This window comes from Marmota flaviventris, chromosome 2, assembly GCF_047511675.1.
Source record: "Marmota flaviventris isolate mMarFla1 chromosome 2, mMarFla1.hap1, whole genome shotgun sequence".
Lineage (NCBI taxonomy): Eukaryota > Metazoa > Chordata > Mammalia > Rodentia > Sciuridae > Marmota > Marmota flaviventris.
Genome location: NC_092499.1, coordinates 24,972,193 through 24,991,333, shown reverse-complemented (window position 1 = coordinate 24,991,333; position 19,141 = coordinate 24,972,193). Strand labels below are relative to the sequence as shown.

At 40.0% G+C, this 19,141-nt stretch overlaps 1 protein-coding gene across 4 annotated transcripts in view; it reads left to right on the top strand.

Annotated features, from left to right (window-relative positions):
- Nrxn3 (neurexin 3) overlaps window positions 1-19,141 on the top strand; it is a 1,482,316-nt gene that overhangs the window by 435,419 nt on the left and 1,027,756 nt on the right. For all 4 annotated transcript variants that reach the window (XM_071606618.1, XM_071606610.1, XM_071606632.1 and 1 more), the window contains 2 exons: window positions 2,499-2,937; window positions 7,242-7,625. In XM_071606618.1, the coding sequence (XP_071462719.1) occupies window positions 2,499-2,937; window positions 7,242-7,625 (823 nt within the window). The remainder of the gene's footprint in view (window positions 1-2,498; window positions 2,938-7,241; window positions 7,626-19,141) is intronic.

Genomic DNA, 19,141 nt, shown 5'->3' with positions numbered 1-19,141 from the left:
GCATTCTGCTTATTCACCTTCTGTCCCAGCCTTACCTATGTGTCCTTCTCACAGAGGCGTTGCTTTTCAGATCCTTTTTAAAGTCCTTTTTCTTTCCTCCTGTCCCCAGCCTCCTTGTAGGGATGCCTGAGTGCTCTTTCCATTTACTGTTCAATGGAGCCAAACCTCTGTCTGTCCCTTTGGAATGAATTATTATCATCCATTAATAATTAACCTCTACAAGGAGTGCTACTCATAGGCATTTCACCCAAATGCAGAAAAGGCCAAAGTCGGCTACGACAGAGAGCTCTCACATGCTGAAGCATAATAGTGGGGCTTAGGAAGAAGTTCTGAAACTATTTCCTTTCTGGTTCACTCACTTGAGCATCTGCAGTTTCCCTTTGTGCACGGCCAATCCCATGGAGCTAGAACAAGAAAGCTGGATATGCCTGACATTCCACAAAGATGACAATGAGCTTCATAAGCATTTCCGAGGAGGCCTCATTCCAAGTGTGGCTTCTGGAGCCAACTACCTGGGTCTGGTCCTACTCTGTGCATAGGGACTAGTTCCTCAACTACTCCCTGTGTCTACTTTTGCATCTGTAAAATGAGGGGATGGTTATAGGTATTCCAAGTGGGTGTTGTCAGGACTTAATGGGCTGGCGGGTGATAAATCTTACCTATAGCACCTGATAGTAAGTGCTCAATAGATGATGGAATCATTGTTATTCTCAGTGGTATTGATGATGGTTAAGTCCACTGTCAAGTTTACATAATTAGGGAAGCATTTTCAAAGCTTTGTCATAGTTATATAGCCCTCTTGTAATCTTGTAATACCTAGCAAAAGGCAAACATTTTAGCTTGGTTCTTTCCTGGTGATGGAAGAGAAAAGGGAAATTGTTCTAGTTGGGTGTTAGGGATCAAACGATATGAACTGAAGGGAGTCATGTGATTATTTTTCTCTCACAGAAATAGATTGTGAGACTTATTTTGCTTCCTAGACCTTGCTGTGAGACTGAAAATGGAAACAATAATGCAGGCTCCTCAGAGGTGTGGAAAGAATGAAATGAGATTAAGATAACCAACACTTCTTCCCAAGGAACCGAGGCCATTGTGCCCTTACTGTGTGCTCTTTTTACATGGTTTATGTGCATTAAATAATTTCATTCTTACAAAATAGTTTACCCTTATAGTCCCATGCCCAGAGGAGGAAGCTGACCTATAGAAGTCATTTTGCCAAAGATGTCTAGCTTGAAAATAGTAGGCACTGGGTTTAGACCTAAATCTGGGTCCTGACTTAGAATTTGAATACGATAATGGAAAGGAAATAACAAGGGGTTACACACTAAACCCCATTCATGGTTTAGTCCTTTTATCTTTTGGCTGTCAAAGATCAGAAAACTGAGACCTGTCCCAGGGTGCTATATCAATAAGAGTAAATTATCGATATATTAATAAGAGTAATAGGTATATTAATAAGAGTAAAAATTTTTGAAATTCTGATTTTGGGGAACAGGATGAGACTGGGTCAGGCATCCTCTCCTTCCCTTCTTAGTCTCCCACGCTGGACAATGGTCAGGAAGGTATGGTCAGGAAGAATTGTGCTGGTGCCTTGGGTAGGATGTAGGGGCAGGGAGCCCTGCTGGACCCCCTTCTAGGAAAAATCACGATGGGTACAGTGTTCTGTCATTTCTGACTCTCAACTAAATGAATGTCCCCAACAGACTGAACCAGGGTTTCAGGCTATCTCATTATAATACCACACACTCAATGTGCAAAAATCATGGATCCTCTTCTCCAAAAACTCATGATTTTTTTTAAAAAGAAATGTATGCAAATGATTTTAAAAACATGAAACAGGAAGATGCTGCAAAAAGTAAGTCTCTCTCCCAATCCAATTCCCAGGGACAACTTTATAGTTCCTTGTGCTTCTTTTCAAAGATATTTTATGCTTATATGAACATGTATAATAACTCTCCCCATCCCTCCCCATTTTTATACAATGGTAATGTAATTCTGTTCTGTTTCTTGCTGATTTCATTTAATGATATGACTTGGAGGGCCTTCAGGTCAAAGCCAGAAGCAATATCTCATTTTAAAGGCTGCATAATATTTCATTATAAAGACGTGCCATGTGTTATTGATGGTCATTTAGGTTGTTTCTGATTTTTTACTAAGGATTCAGTAAATATCTTTGAAACAAAGTGTTTATATCCATTCAATTTAATCTCCTGTGCAAGTAAAACTTGCACACACATGTTGTATAACTTTCTGTCAATACAAGATATTGGCCAGAAGGAGAAAGACAAAAGAAACATCATGGGAATGCAGAGGACTATTCAGAGCACAGGTGCACCCCAGATATCTCTTTGGATGGGTTTTGAGGGCTGTGTCTCATGTTTCAAACCATTATGTCCTGAAGCCTCTTCTTGAATCTTTGTTCTGGGTGCCCAGTGAGTGATGGATGGATGCTGCTCGTAAGATTGATTCATATGGCACATTTGTTTGGCTTTTGACAGGTTGTTTATAAGAATAATGACATCCGTCTGGAGCTGTCTCGTCTGGCACGGATTGGGGACACAAAAATGAAAATCTATGGTGAAGTTGTGTTCAAGTGTGAGAATGTGGCCACACTGGACCCCATCAACTTTGAGACCCCAGAGGCTTACATCAGCTTGCCCAAGTGGAACACCAAACGAATGGGCTCTATCTCCTTTGACTTCCGCACCACTGAGCCCAACGGCCTGATCCTCTTCACTCATGGGAAGCCCCAAGAGAGGAAGGATGCTCGGAGCCAAAAGAACACAAAAGTTGACTTCTTTGCTGTGGAACTTCTTGATGGCAACCTGTACTTGCTGCTCGATATGGGCTCAGGCACCATCAAAGTGAAAGCCACCCAGAAGAAAGCCAATGACGGGGAATGGTACCATGTGGATATTCAGCGCGATGGCAGATCAGGTAGGGAAAAGCCAGGGTGTGTGACTGAGGATAGAGGGCAGCTGTAGCAATGCAGTTTTTCCTGGCTTTATTATTATTTTTTTAATTTTAATTTTTGCATTTGCAGGGTTGTTGATTTTTTGTTTCTTCTCTTTAATGGTTGTAGTAACATTGTTTTTGAACAAAACACCTTCCTCATGGATGCCGCACATTCTCCAGCTCATCTCCCTTGCTCTTTCAGGGACAACTCTAAGACCCTGGAACTAAGGATAGTTTTACAAATAGCATCACCCCTCCTCCCAAAGCAACTGTCATGTCACTGGTACAGTATTTCCCCCTTTTCTTGTCCTTCTTTTTCTCATCACCATGGGAACCAAGTGTGACATCACAGATGCTGCATTATGGGATTATTCTGTAGGATATGCCTCACTGTGCAAGAGTTTATGCAAAGATCCGCCCTGCAATAATTGGCAAGAGTCACGTTGCAGGGAGAAATTATGACAAGAAAGGAAAAGGCAAATTGATTTTTCCTGAAGTCATGTTCAATTTAAAGCCTTCCTTTGGTGTGAAAGCTTGTATTTTACCCTTTGCTCAGACCTCACTAACTCTCTCTTCCTCTTCCTAACCTTTTACATTTGGTTTAAATGGTTTTGTTTGTTTCTGCAGCCGCAGATCAAACAAGGTAGCCCCAGGCACTACATTGTCACTCTGGAACAGTAACAAAGGGAGTGGGGGCTGGGGGGCACTAATAGAGAGTCTGGGGTTTTCAAATGACTGAACAGTCTGCCTAGCTTTCTAGGGACCCTGTGGCAATGAAGGTCACATTCTGTGCTATTGGAAAACCAAAGAGCAGTAATTAGAGCATTTGAATTTCAGACTCATTTTCTGATTTCCCATTTAGGTAGTATATACTCCTGAGGGGTGTGGCTACATTTTCCATATTTGTAGGGATTCATCCTCCTGTGCACATAAGAACAAGTCTTCATTTGGATATTTTCTCTCCAGGTTACACTTGGCGAGCAAGAGGAAGTAATAGGGTCCCCAAAATACGGAAGCAAGAAATGGCTGAGTTTTGGTAGATGCTTTTCTGTACAATTCTAGAGGTAAAGGGATGGCAGAGATAAGCAACATTACCCTTAGGAGGAACAGGATGGGCTCTGTGCAGAGGGCAGACGGGTGGCAGATTGCATGTTTTATTGCCCAGTAGGAACCTCTATCGATTGTCTAAAATCTGATCGGAATCAAGAGGCTTCAAATTAAATGTGCTTGTTAAGCAAGAATGAAGCGTTTGTGCTTTTTAAAGAGAAAAAGACACACAAAAATAATTTCTTTGGAAGCTAAATCAATCCCTCTCTCAAGTGTATCAATAATAAGTGAGCAGGGTACAGCTAAAATTGTCTCAAAATTATTATTTTATTATTTAAATTTTTATTGTAATTTGTTATATATGACATCAGAATGCATTACAATTCATATTACCAAAGTTATTTTTAAAAATTCTTTTAAAAACCTACCGCTATTGGTTAAGGTCATATGTGAAGATGGGTCATGGTGGATGAGTTCTGTGTGCGACTAACCTTGACACAGCTTCAAAGTTACCTACTTGTGTCACATAGGCCTGAACACATCAAATTGCCATGTGTTTATTTCTGTTCATTTCCAACACTAATTGCTGTTTCAAATAGGATAGCTTTTTTTTTTCTTTTTCTTTTTTCTTTTTTTTGGCTAGGAACATCACAGTGGGCCCATCTTTGAAAAATATATTTGGATTTTAGAAGCCTTGAATTTTTTACTTGGCAACTTACACTGTTGGGTGATTGTTTGAATCTGATGCATTTGATCAAAGAATATGTATATAAGTAATATATATAATATTAATATATATATATATATATATATATATATATATAAGTAATATATATAAGTAAACAAATAATCATCCTAAGAAAACAGTGTAACTTAACACTTTTATATGGCCTGTTAAATGTCATTTCTTCACAAAGATGTTTCCTAGTAGGCTCTTTTCAGTTACAAACCTATGTGAAAGTGAATATTTACAAAAACAATATGGACCTCCCTGAGCATTCTGCAGAATATGACTAGGTAATTTAGAAAACCTTATATGATCGTATATTCACATATTTATATATGTACACATATATGTATGTATGTGTATATATATATATATATATATATATATATATATATATATATATGATATCTTATAGTCTCCATTGGGGAAGTGAGTCTTAAAAACTGACAAGAACATTCAAAAGAGTTCTGGCAGCATACTCAGGGGACAGATTTTCCCCAGCATGTACTTAAGGCATGAAATTTTAAATGGATTCTAGTACTTATTTGGCAATAGATGTTCCTCCCTTTTTGCTGGTGATCAGATTATATTTATAGGCATGTGGAAGATAAAAAAAGGAAACTGTGCAAGAGAATGTAGTAAGAGATACAAACTTCAACTTCCTTATTTGTAACATAGAGAAAATAATATATCCTAGTTCACGATATTGTTTTCAGGGTCAAATACAAAAAAAAATGTACATAAATGGGCTGAGGGTGTAGCTCAGTGGTAGAGCATAGCACTTGCTTTAGCCTGTGCCAGGACCTGGGTTTGGTCCCCTCAAATAAATGAATAAAAAAAAATAAAAACAAAAAGCACACAAAATACTTAAAGTGATAACCAGGACATTATAAAGTCAAGGCACAGCAGAACACCTCTAGGATAAAGGTGGGGAACAGATTGTCAGCTTACCCCTGCCCACGAGGCCCCTCAGTGTCCTTTCCATTCTACTGTGGTGTTGACTTTGTAATTTCGAGCACATTTCACGTTCTTGATCTCATTTGATCTTCTGAGCCTTCAGGATATACCCTTCTTAGCTGAGGGAATTGAGACTCAGAGGAGACTGATGTCAGTGAAGGCTGACTGATGGATCCTACAACCCAGGTATCTTGGTACCAACAAAGCACTTCAAGAATAACAAATACATTTTTTTTAAAAATTGCTGGTAGCATTTTTAGATATCACCTAGTACATTTTCTTGATTTTACAGTTCAGGAAATTAAGAGGTAAAGGGTTCAATGACTATCTTAGGGTCAGAAAAACATTTAGGACTAACATCCTTGTTCCCAAATTCCCAGGTCAGGCACTAAGTTATACCTTCTAAAATCTCATTTGATGGTGGCTATAATCCAGCCCTTGCCTGGGTCTTCCTATGTCCCTGGCCTCAACTCCTGCTCCCTCCCTCTTACCTCCTCCTCTCCTGTCACACTCCTTCCTGCCTCAGGCCCTTTGTGTGTGTCATTCTATCTGCCTTCCATGATCTCTACCCCTGGATTTTCTCAATACTAGTTTCAGCTGTCACCCACCTGGGCAGGCCTTAAATTAGAACACATGGGCTGCCACCTTGTACCCATTTTACTCTCTTCATAGCACCTGCCATTAGTTATTTTCTCTTGTGTACTGGACTACTTATTTTGTGTCTGTGTTCTGTAATATCAACTCCAAAGAGAGAAAGGCTATGAAGGACAGGCTCATCTCTGTGCCTAGAATTATACAGACGCAGAAGAGATGCCCAACATATCTGTATAACACGAATAAAGAAACATGTTCCAGTTAAAAATTACTAGTGGAAATGTCCCAAATATTCACTGGCTAGGGTGGTAGTTGAGGCCAGTCTAGAGTGTACCACTGCATGGAGGGGGAGGCAGAGAGGAAGTCCCATCCTTTGGGGGATGGGGAGCCGGTGAAGAGGATTCAGGCAAACACAGAGCCCTTATACTATTCCAGGGCCTATGAGATGCTTTCCTATAAGGATTAACTTAGTTAACCATCACATCAACCTGTGAGGTGGGGAAAATCACTTTCCCATTTACAGGGAAAACTGAAGCACAGGAAGACAGCGTCCCTTCTTCAAGGTTCTACAGCTCATGTGTGGTAAAAGCAGGGGTTTTAACTCAGGCAGGAACTCTTTTTCCCTCACTTGATTGATGATGATGATGATGATGATGATGATGATGATTCTTCTACCTTTCAGCCAAGCCAGTTAGGTAGTGAAAAGATCTACTAGAGGTTAGGCGGTAGGATTTTTCTGGTCTCCCTGGAGGCCTGGTTGTCTTAGGTGGCAGGGATGGGAACCGAATGACACCATCCTGAAGCATGCTGTTCCGTCGCTTGCGTGGCTTTCTCCTGGTCAGGCAGTGATGGTCTGAGAACCCACCTATTGGGCTTCTCTCATTTGGCTTATCACCTAGCGTGCTCACCTGAGATGCAAAAAAAAGCACCTTTAACTCACTCCGGATGTCTTCCTACCCAGGTACCATATCAGTGAACAGCAGGCGCACGCCATTCACCGCCAGTGGGGAGAGCGAGATCCTGGACCTGGAGGGAGACATGTACCTGGGCGGGCTGCCGGAGAACCGTGCTGGCCTCATCCTCCCCACGGAGCTCTGGACCGCCATGCTCAACTACGGCTACGTGGGCTGCATCCGCGACCTGTTCATCGACGGGCGCAGCAAGAACATCCGGCAGCTGGCGGAGATGCAGAACGCCGCGGGCGTCAAGTCCTCCTGTTCACGGATGAGCGCCAAGCAGTGTGACAGCTACCCCTGCAAGAACAACGCTGTGTGCAAGGACGGCTGGAACCGCTTCATCTGCGACTGCACGGGCACTGGTTACTGGGGAAGAACCTGCGAAAGGGGTGAGTCAGCCTTCGCAGGTGGCATGCTCCAGTCCAAGTGGAAATGGGTGTTACAGGTGTATCCCTGGACAGCCCAAGCCTTTGTTCCACCTGCACTCTTCTTCCAAATAAGAATTTTTGGGTTCACTGGTTTCCAGAACACACCATTCTAGTTCTGAGTGCCTAGCATCATTTGGCCAGAGTTAGATAGAAGAAAGAAAAACTTTAAAATAGATATTATTATACTCATATGTTTTTTTATTAGGTATCTTCTATTTAGAGAGGATGAATCTTTCTTCTTTGGGATTCCAGGAGAGCCAATCTGCCGGCTGTTTCATTTATTCCGTGTTTCCTGAATAGTTTCTACATGCTAACTCCTGGGCTAGGCTTTCAAAACAGAATATCAAACAAGATGGATATATGCCTATCCTTACAGAGCTTGCTGCCTAGTGGAATTAAATAACCAATGATAAACATGGTGGGTTTCATAAGAGGTGGTGTGATGGATGGGTAGCAAACACACAACTTTGGGGCCAGACTAGATGAGAAGTTTGACCTTTATGGAGTCATGTGAACCTCATGAAGGAAATAAGTATCTCTGAGACTTGATTGTCTCATTTGTAAAATGGTGGTAGTTAGGTACCACCTCACCAGATATCAATGATGATCTGATTTAATAGGTTCCTAAAATATGGTAAGCATTTAACAACCACTAGTGACTCTTTGATGATTGTAGTTATTATATCAGCTTTGTTATTATTGTCAACTTCATTGAAGGAAAGTACAGAAAAGTTCTGGAGACCCTTGTAAGAACACTCAATGTACTATAGGGATCCAGATAAAACTTGTTCAAAGAGAAAAAATACCTAAGAGGTGAAATATGAATAGCGACATTAGTGGCCATGTAAGGTGTGTCTTTGAACTCACCTATGCCAAGGGCAAATTAATGGGAGTTCATCCAAAATTTGCCAAGTACAATGAAAGTCACTGCTCCTTTTACATTGTCACTTCTGACTAGTCATTAAAGGGCAGCTGATTGGGGATATATATGCCTTGGCAGAGAAGTGGCAGGAAGGAGTGTGATCTAAACAGGACAGATATAAGAGACATGGTGGTATTGAAGAATTGAACAAAGTCCACAGGGACTCCAGGCTTTGTTCCTTTGTAAACAAAATCCATAATGAAAAGGGGACCCAGAGAGATAGCTAAACAGGTAGAGCTAACCCTTTAGAACAGGCCAGAATACTACAGAGAGTCCCTTCTACTTACACTTAAGTATCTTCCATATGCAGTGAATACAGTTTGGGCAAGAAGCAGAGATAAAGGTTAGCAAAGGAATGACATCTAGCCAAGGAGGTTCAGTTTATAGACCACATTCAGATTGTAGCTTGGTCTCTTATTTTTATATGCCCCCAAACACAAAATCAAGTTGGCTATCCATGGGCTGTCAGCTTCTATATTATATGAAAGTATACTTTACATAGTTACCAAATATTTGCTGAAAACATAGCTCTAGATCTTTAAGGATATGGCATCTACAACAGACATAGCTCCTACCTTCAATGAGCTTTTGCATGTAGCTGAGATATCTACACAAGAAGCAGTAAGACAATAATTCAAGGCAGCATCTTAGGCTGTGTTGGTGGACAAGCAGGAGGACATGAAGATTAAGATGAGAGAAGAATTCTTTGAGGACCTATAGGATCTTCCTTCTAAAGACCACCAGTGACCAGAAATTGTCCATGTATCAGAAGTCTAGTAGTCGGGATGATCCTGATTGGTGTTTCCAAGGAGTGGTTTCTATGAGGTCAACTGTGTTACTAATTAACATGTATTTCAAGAGATGGCAAACTTTATTTTTTTTTTAAATATAATTAGACCAAAAACAGATACAAGACATTAGGATGAAATGGAAGCCTAGAACTTTCTTATAGTTTATGGAATTTAAATCCAGATTCACTGCATTGTCAAAGCAGCAACAACCAGAACATGAGCTGAGATGAGAGGCAGCCATCTGGAATAGAAATAGGCCATATGGGCCTCATAAGTCTGTCAAGTGCCTGGACTCTTTCCAAATATCTTTGTAGGGTAGCATACCCTGGTGCTGGTTTGGGAAGATAGAAAGGTCATTTGACCTCTGAATGTATGAGACTTTTGATGTGAGCTTAGGTATTGTGGATATTCCACCATCTATGGAAGTGGTGTGAGAAGCAAAGGTCACCTCAGACATCTCACTTCTTGCTCTTGTATCTCTGCTAATCGGAGGACTTGTGGTTGTTGGAGGCAGGGAGGAGCAGCGACATTAGTGGCCATGTAAGGTGTGTCTATGAGCTCACCTATGCCAAGGGCAAATTAATGGGAGTTCATCCAAAATTTGCCAAGTACAATGAAAGTCACTGCTCCTTTTACGTTGTCACTTCTGACTAGTCATTAAAGGGCAGCTGATTGGGGATATATGAGGGACAATTATTCTTGGTACAGTGAAGCCAAGAGTCATCCATTCTGGCCAAATGAGAAAGAGCTTAGCAAATTTAAGACATTTGATCTATATATCGCTCAAATCCCAGACGGTTTGGCTGATTGTTTTGTTCCCCTGCTAATTGTTTTTTGCCCCTGTATTGTTCCTGACACCATGTTCAGAATGAATCAGTGGAGTGTAAAAATGATAGGACTCCACTCTGCTAGCAAAGAAAATAGAGCTTCCCAATGACATTGTTTTGCTCTTATTGAAACTCATTCCTTAGTGGAGATTTCCGTGGTGGAGACTGAGCATCTTTTAGTCATTTTTCATATGGATGAAGACACTTATTGAGGCCTAATATATTCTAGGCACTATGTTCAGTGTTGGAAATACAAAACAACAAACAAATAACAACTACAAAAAAAAGTCAACACTGTTCCTACTTGTTGTTCAGGGGTGTTTGGTCCTCTTAGAGAAACAAAGAAAATATTCAACATGTGGCAGATGTTATGGTGGGGGTCTCTAGGGAAGATGTAGGGCAAAAAGTGGAGTGGCCACTTCTACATAGGGTGTTGATGTTAGGGAGAAGGGGATCCAAGGTTTCTTGGCTCCTATTTCTACAAAACTATATGACCTTTTCCTTCTTTAGGTCTTCAGTAGTCACTACGGGCATTTCTGGTGAGTGGTAGAGGAAGTGTTTGGCATCCTCTTTTTATCCTTTGGATAAAGGGATGCTTTCCCACCTACCATAACGTCAACATAGTCACTTTGTTTACCGTTGTTTGCTTTTTATCCTAGAAGCTTCAGACTTCCTTAGTACTAATTGTGATGAGTTTAGGAAAATGCCCAATACTGTGTGCCCTGCAGAGTTGAAAATTTTGGAGTTCATGGGTTAAAACTGGGTTTCAGAAGTGGGCATGGCTTAGGTCAGATCGAGGTGAAAAATGCTCAAGGACTTAAACAAGATTAATCTAAGGAACAACTAACTCTCAGGTCAAAGTTGTCAGCCAAAGATAAAAGAATAAGACTAGGAAATACACTGGTATTTGGACTAGGATTAATTAGCATGAGTATCTTTCTATTCCGGTAAAACTGAATGACTTTTTGCTTCTTCCCTCCTAAGAGTGCTTTTTCTGCCTATGAAGATGAACAACTCCATATCTTCTATTTCTGTGTTTATGTACATTTTTAACACTTTTATTATTACAATGTAGTTACTTATGATGGTTGTGTTCGTTTTGACATAGTCATATTTGTATGAAATGTAATTTGCTCCATTTCAGTGCCCTGTGCCACCTCTTTCTCTCTCTTCCTCCGTTCACCTATTCTTCTTCCTCTACTTTATTGGTCTTCCTTCTATTTCTTTATCTATTTTTAATTCATGCTTCATATATATACATAAAGGTGGAATTCACTGGGGTATATTCATACATTCACAGCATAGTTTTGTCAAATTCATTTTGCATCTCTTCCCTTTCCTGTTCCTCTTCCCTCCCCTTCACTCTCCTTCTACTCCACTCATCTTCCCTCTGTCTTTCTGGTATCCAATCCCCTTCACCCACGTGTTTTTCCCTTTGCTCTAACTTCAATGTGAGAGAGAAAACATTAGACCCTCCATTTTTTGAGGCTGGCCTATTTCACTGAGCATGATGTTTTTTCTTTTCACCCATTTTCCAGCAATTGCCAACAACTTTAAATCTTGACATCTGAAAAATGGACTTGATATTGTATTCAGATTCTTTTCAGTGTGACCTAAGAAGATGTAGAGGTCTCTACCCATCCTGATCAATTAGTTCTATAGCTACTATGGTGTCCTTTTCATGGTGATGTGGGAACTAACCCCGTGATCTAAAAAGCAAAGTTCTGTTATAACTACTTAATGCTAATTAGTTGAGTTGAAATGCTTTAATCTTCTGGAAGACCACCTGCTAGTCTGTGCAGTTCTGTTGTTCGGAAGGTATTGTTGAGTTTGTTGTTACTCTTTTCTGGGCGTTTTCCTTCTCAAGGAAGTACAATCAACTTGACAGTAGACAACGTAAGCATATTATCCTTGGCAATGTAGCCAAATTGTTTAGTCCAATTAGTGAGAGTCCCCATAGGGGAAGTGTAATGCTTGATTCATTTGTGGACCATCAAGCTTAAATTAGAAGCTACTTCAGATTTTATACTCTTCCCTGTATGACTTTTTCTAAATGTATATGGCATTAATTTGGCAAGAAAGTAAATAGGACTCAGCACAAGTCCATCCTTATGTCAAAAAAGAAAAAGAAAACCCCATGGTACAAGGGTTATAGGCAGAATGGGACAATGGTTAATAGCATGCATGGCATTTGGAGTTAGACCTTGATTCCTATTTTACGTCATAGCAAGATGATGTACGATAAGTACATATTCTAAGTCTGAATTCTCTAATCTGTACAATGGAAGTTCTATACTTACTCCATCTAAAGTATTCCTTGATGACAAACTATAGACTGAACTATGGCTAATATCAAGGAAGTAGATTTACTGGATGATTACCTGGAAAATTTCAATCAAGTGAACAGAGAAGCAGAGCAGCTGTACAAACCCCAGGGCACTGTTTGAGATCCTCCAACTTCTAGTTCCAGATTTTTTTTTTCACTTAAAGTTAGCATGTTCCAAATAGAGAGCCCATTTGGTTCAGTTTGGTTCCTCTATTACTACACCAGAGATGGAAGCTCATAGAGGCATATGTTTGAGCTGGAACCACACCCTGCCTACTTCCTGAGGATGTTAGTTTGAATGAGAATAGCTATCTCAAGGTAAGCACAGTGGCTGGCATACAGTAGTACAGTGATAGTCTCTCTTATTGAGGAGGCTTTTTCAGGTGTTTCTTGTTCATGCAGGGCAAGTATTCATGGTAGGTCCAAGAGAACAGATGAAGGTCCATTTTTCAAGTTCTTTAGAAAGAGGTGAGAAGTCTGATTCTCTTGAAAGATGCCGGTGCAATGGAACAGCTTAGATCCTTGTTCCAACAAAAACGATGCCTTATATTTTATTTATTTTTTTAATCTGAATTCTCCCTTGAATTCAGATTATTCCCTGACTTAAAGCCTAGGGAATCAGTTGAATCACCAGCACTTGTAGGCCATAGCAGAAAATGTGTCTCACTGTGTTCCTTGAAGGCAAAATCAGCCTTTGCCTTCATTTTCTCAAAAAATACATTCTGTAAAAGAAGTATATACACATATTACATACAAATATATATTATATAGAAATATTATATATAGTATTTGGAAAATATAGGAAAGTAGGAAGAATGGGAAAATTACCAAATGCTCAACACAATTATTAACCATATAACCAAATATAGTCATATTTACGTATGACTATAATCTTGCTATGGGTACAATTGTGTGTTCTACTTTTCCCATTGAATACCATGTTGCAATCTACAATTTTCCTGCCTCAGTGTTATGTGTGGTTTGCACACACACATATGTACACACATGTACGTATACATTTAAGTGTATAAAATCTTACTACTTCCTCAGTGCTCTTCTATGGTTAGGGTCCAGGGTACCCTGACTCATCAGACCAAATCTTATTGTGTATACCCAGCCAAATGGAATTACTTCATATTTTTTCATTCTACCTTTATTTTTTTAACCACCCCTGATGTCTGTTAAAAAAATTAATATCTGGAATCTTGGAAATTGGGTGCTTTTCAGAACATTAATTTACAGGAGCAAGAAAATATGGCAATGAGGACAACCCAGCTTTTTTCTGTGTCTCCATTGACCTGACATATACACCAGCTAAAAACTAAGAAAGCAGGTATTTTGAGATTACTCAATAGAAAGGGAGTGAAGACTGACAGTTCCCCTCCCTGCTTAGGGACTCCATGTCAGCTATCCCCTGAGATTGTGGTTGTATGCCTGAGGCCACGGCAGAAGATTCTGCCTCAAAAGGGTGAGACACTATTCTTACTGAGGCTGGACTGTGTCATTTGGATGTCAGATATATGCCATGTGTATGTCATAACTTCAAAAAATAGCAGGATTAGTATATATCATTGATGTCATCTGTACTTAATTTTTATTTTGATAGGTAGAGAATTGGAAGCTGGGAGGTTATCATGAGTTCAATGTGGAGTAACTGTTGAATGGTTAGAACTCATGATTTTTGATTCCTATTTCATTGTACTTCCTGTTATATTTAGTCAGCTTCCTTTTCATATATGCAAAGTTTGGATTTTAAGATGATTTTTATATACATACTTGCAGTGTGTTATTAAACATTGGAGGGCCCAGGACTCTGTTTTGGGTCTGTTCTATATAAGCACAGTTTCTTTGGTCCCCTTATTGTCAAAGGTCATCTATATGTCAGTGACTCTCAACTGGAATTCCAGATTTCTAAATTGTCTATTTGACATCTCTGTTTGGATATCTGATAGGTGTCTTAGTCAAATCAGTGAAAAATAGAAACCTTGAGTTCTTCCCTGTAGCATTTTTTTGTCTCACCAAGTCCAGACAATTCCTGATGTAAATCCATCCTTTATCTGTCTACTTCTCCCTGCTACTATCATTCTAGGTCAAACCACACTGATCTTTCCTTTGGATAACTAGATAGCATGCAGTATGATTATGAAAAATTTAAATTCATTTTGTGCTTTCCTTAGAGTATTAAAATTAAAGCATTATAATTTCTGTACATGCAATACACTCCTACTCTAAGTAGCTTTCATTTTAGTAACATTTATTCGACAAAACCTGTAGGAAATCAAACTGTGGTGGTTCTTTGGGTCTTTAGCATACAATTCCAGAGACGGTTTCTATCTCTTTACTGTCAGGCTTGATGCACTAAGTCCTGAGGATGTACCTTTGTAGAGAACATTTTTCCTGTTCCCCATGAGCTCACAGTCTAGCAGAGAGATGGAGAACTAATCTGCAAACTGTAATGCTACCTACCAAGGACAATGATTCATGGAATAATTATAGGAAACAAATAACAATTAGAAAGTAGATACAAAAACATGACATACTACTTTAGGACTGGTTCTGGATTGACTTGGTTCACAGCAACTCACTGGTGTGGAAGCAATAGGAGTCCTGAACTCCAAGGTCAAATATAATAATACCGGTTGCTTTTACTGGTCTCAGTGTCATTGAGGAGGGAATCTGCTTTACGACTGTGCTCCCACCTGCCAGGGATATCCAGGTGCTTTTTATTTAGCTATGTGACCTTGAGATAGTTATTTGGATCCTCTGGCCTCTCTGTTCTGCAAGAATAAAATGAGACAATTGAGTTTCATGCTCTCTCAGGGCCCTTCAAGTCTCAAACTCTGATTCTCAAATGTCATCAGCTTGGCAATGTCTTCCCTTTTCCCAAGTAGAGGGATAAAGGTGAGTGAAGGGCAGGACAGAAATGGGAGTCTTTGCTTCTTGAATCTGAAGAACTGTCTGAGTCAGGAAGTGCAATGAGGTTTTCACCTCTCTGATTCATTCTCCTAAGAAAATGAATGCCTCTTATATTGGGTTCACTTTAGGCCATGATACATAAGACTTAATTGATGGATTAATGGATAGAACCTTGGCTTTCTTCAGAGGATTAAAAGCTGGTATCCTTTGTGACCCACTGCTTACCTTTTTTTAAAATTTAATATATATATTTTGCAATACTGGAGATTGAACCCAAAGGCTCTCTACCATCAAGATACAGCCTCAATTCTTTTTTAAATTTTTTAAAAAAATATTGAGGCAGGATCTTGCTAAGTTGGTGAGGGTCTCATTAAATGGCCTCAAACTTCTCTTGCCTCAGCCTTCTGAGTCTCTGGGATTATAGGTATGTATCACTACACCCGGCCTGTTTTTTTTTTTTGTTTTGTTTTGTTTTTTTTTTTTTTTTGGTAAATAATGACATGTTATCTGAGAAAGGTGCTTCTCAAGAAATGGGCAATTTGGGAAATTCATCAACATCAAAATATCTCCTTTTTCTTACTTATTATTGCTCAAATCATATGAATGCATTCCTGAGTGCTCAGACTCCGCCTACTTTTTTTTTTTCCTCTTCCAATTGTGCAAGTTTGCCTTTGCACAGGCTCAGGATTGAATGATCACAGAAAAATGTTCCATACTCCTTGAACTCTAAGAGTTGTTCCACCCAATCAGAGTCTGAGATATCCCTGTTACTCTGAAGAAGAGGGAAGTATATTCTAGTTATTCCAGAGTCAGAACTCCCCGGGTCTTGACAGAGTAGGGACTTTGGAGATCTTTGAAAAAGCTGCACCTGGGCCTGCATTTAGTGTGTGAATGTGAGGGTCTACCGCTTGGTGCAGTTCATGACCACCACTTATGAACCCTGGCACACCTGCTGCTCTGCCTGCCTCAGCCTGCTCTGTGTGGTGCTGTCAAATGCAAGGGTATAGTGGCTGTTCACAGTGCCATTCTGTACCTTTATTACCACATTCGCTAAAAGCTACTTAACTGCCAACAGACATCTGCCCATTATAGTGCAATAAATTGAGAGCTGCTAAATTATGAGAAACCAGTGCTTTGAAATGCAACACCAGGGGATTGTCACAGGCTTTTCTAGCATCTCTGACATCGTGTTTCTTTTCACAGTTAGATGAACCCTTCTTTGCTCCGAATTGGATTAAAAGGAAAGGAAAGTTAAGAGAACTTCCATTTATTGAGATAAATTATGTGCCTGTTCTGTGTTAGGTTCTTGATAGACACCGGGTCATGTAACCCTCACATTCTCCCTGCAGGTTGCATATTTTAGTTGAAGAAATTCAGAGTCAAATTCTTTCCAAAGTAGACCCACCGAATGCTATGTGCCAGGAGCCCTGTTGAAGACTCAGGATACAAAGGCATCAATTGTGATTCTCTTCACAAATGTCTCATTATGTTCTGATATCCAGGGAAAGAGGAGCATAAATGGAGGGAGAAATATCATGGAAAGCATCACAGATTGGGAGGCACTAGCTGAGGCTTAGGAAAGGAGCAAGAATCTCTTGTCAAGATAGAACAGTCAGGGACAAAAAGTATTCCAGTCAGGAGGAAAAGATATTCCAACAGAAGGCCAATAGAGAGATCAGTGTAAAAGTTAGTTCAGTTTGTATCAGTGCTAATTCAGAAGTGAGAAATAGGAGCCCTAACCAAGGTAAGGACAATAGAGGTTGGATTTGGGGACACATCTAATAGATATAAAAGGAGCAATGTCAATAAGACTTAGTAACCAATAATTCACAGCAGAATGGTGGACACAGTGGGGGAGAACAAGGGTTAGCACGGAGGCCTGTTGTTTCACTCACCTATCTTGAGTCATTGGAGATTCTTGGAAGGAGAGGGGAGAAGTGGGGTGACCATCAAAGAGAGGCTACAAGGAGTGAGACCTATATCTGCTTTGTTGCCACTTTGAATGTGTGTCTTACCCTTTCTGTGTGCCTCAGTTTCCATTTTTATTACTGAGAATATTGACAGAGTCTGTTTAATTGTCTTGTTGGAAGTCTCTGTTATAGGGTCAAAGTCCATAGGTGCACATGTATACATTAAATGAAAGTGCCCCCTTTCTGACTCTAGAACTTAGTCATTCAAGAATGAAAAAGATAATGCTGTAATATTTCTCCATGCCCCCCATTTTTCTTCTGTTGTAAAAATGGCCCAGATATGATTTCTAGGTTTCAGCACATAAAACACTGGCGCTTAAATACAAGTGAGCAGGTGATTCCTTAGGGCACAGGAGAGCATGCTTTTCACCATATTCCAAATGGCTTGGGTGTGAGTCCAGACATGATCTGCCACAGACTCAGGATTTTAAAGAACTGTTAAAATGTTCAATTATAACTGTGATGATCTCAGCCAAGCTTTGACCCACCTTTGGTGGAAAAGTGAGTTGTTGCTTATCTCTTCCTGTTGAAAAAAGTGGTCAGATTTAAGATTAAACTGAAAAAATCCATTCTTGAGAGCTAGGCAAATCACATTGTTAATTTCTCCCTACTCAGGTCTCTCCTTTGGGTTTTATAGCATTGACACCAATACTGAGGACAGTGTGTGTGAGTTTTGCATCAATCACATGTGTGTAGTTTCCCTTCCAGTTTCTGGAATGTCTGTTCGTTGTGTTTTATCATAGGTTCTGGGGTCATTAAGGGGAAGAAACAGCAGACGTGTAATAGTCATAGGTGGAAACTCCAAAAGCCAAGACTTAAAACTCCCTTGACCAAAAGAAAACCAAGCAGAGTATAAAATGTGCCAGTAGAACAAAGGCGGAGATGATACCTAGCAAAACTGCCGAGACCTCAAATTTTAGATGAAGAAACTGAGATCTCCAGGTAGAAATGAGTGGCCCAAAGAATAGCAGATAATGTTCTTAGCCCCTTATTTTATTTATGTACATTCAGATTTTTGTAAGAAAGAGCAATTTCTGGGGCTGGGGATATAGCTCAGTTGATAGAGTGCCTGACTCGTGTGCACAAGGCCCTGGGTTCAATTGGGGATTGAACCACACACATACACACACACACACACACACACACACACACAATCAATCAATCAATCAATCAATAAATGCAATATCTGTGCATATTTGGGGAAGAAATGTTTATGTTCCCGTGATTTACTAAGGAGTGTAATCATGACATTATGGCAAGGACATTCAATCAATCTCTAGTAATTTGTTGGTAAATTTTATTTGAAACATGGGCAAATGATGTAGAGAGAAGACATGCAAAGGCAACAGATGTGTATATATTTCTCTTCTTTGTCTTTCATGGCTCATCCCATCTTCCCCAGGAACAGTCGGGAATCCCAGTCCAACAGAGAGGCTTTTTGGAAAGACAAGTGCATTTGGGACTTGGGGCTGGAAACCCTGCGTATGAGCAACTCTTAAAAGGCCCCCATCTGTGGGCTGTTGGATAGCTATTTCCCTGGCAAGTAGATGCCATCTTTCTTGGAGATCATTTCATGCTTCTTAACATATTTAACCTTTATAGCAAGGCACTCTCATCAAAATGACAAACCCCAACAGAGCCTTCTAAGAGGCCAGTAAATCAGAAACCTTATGGAATCTGTGGGATTAACATGCTCCCCTTCTCAGTTCCCCCAGGGAAGTAAAG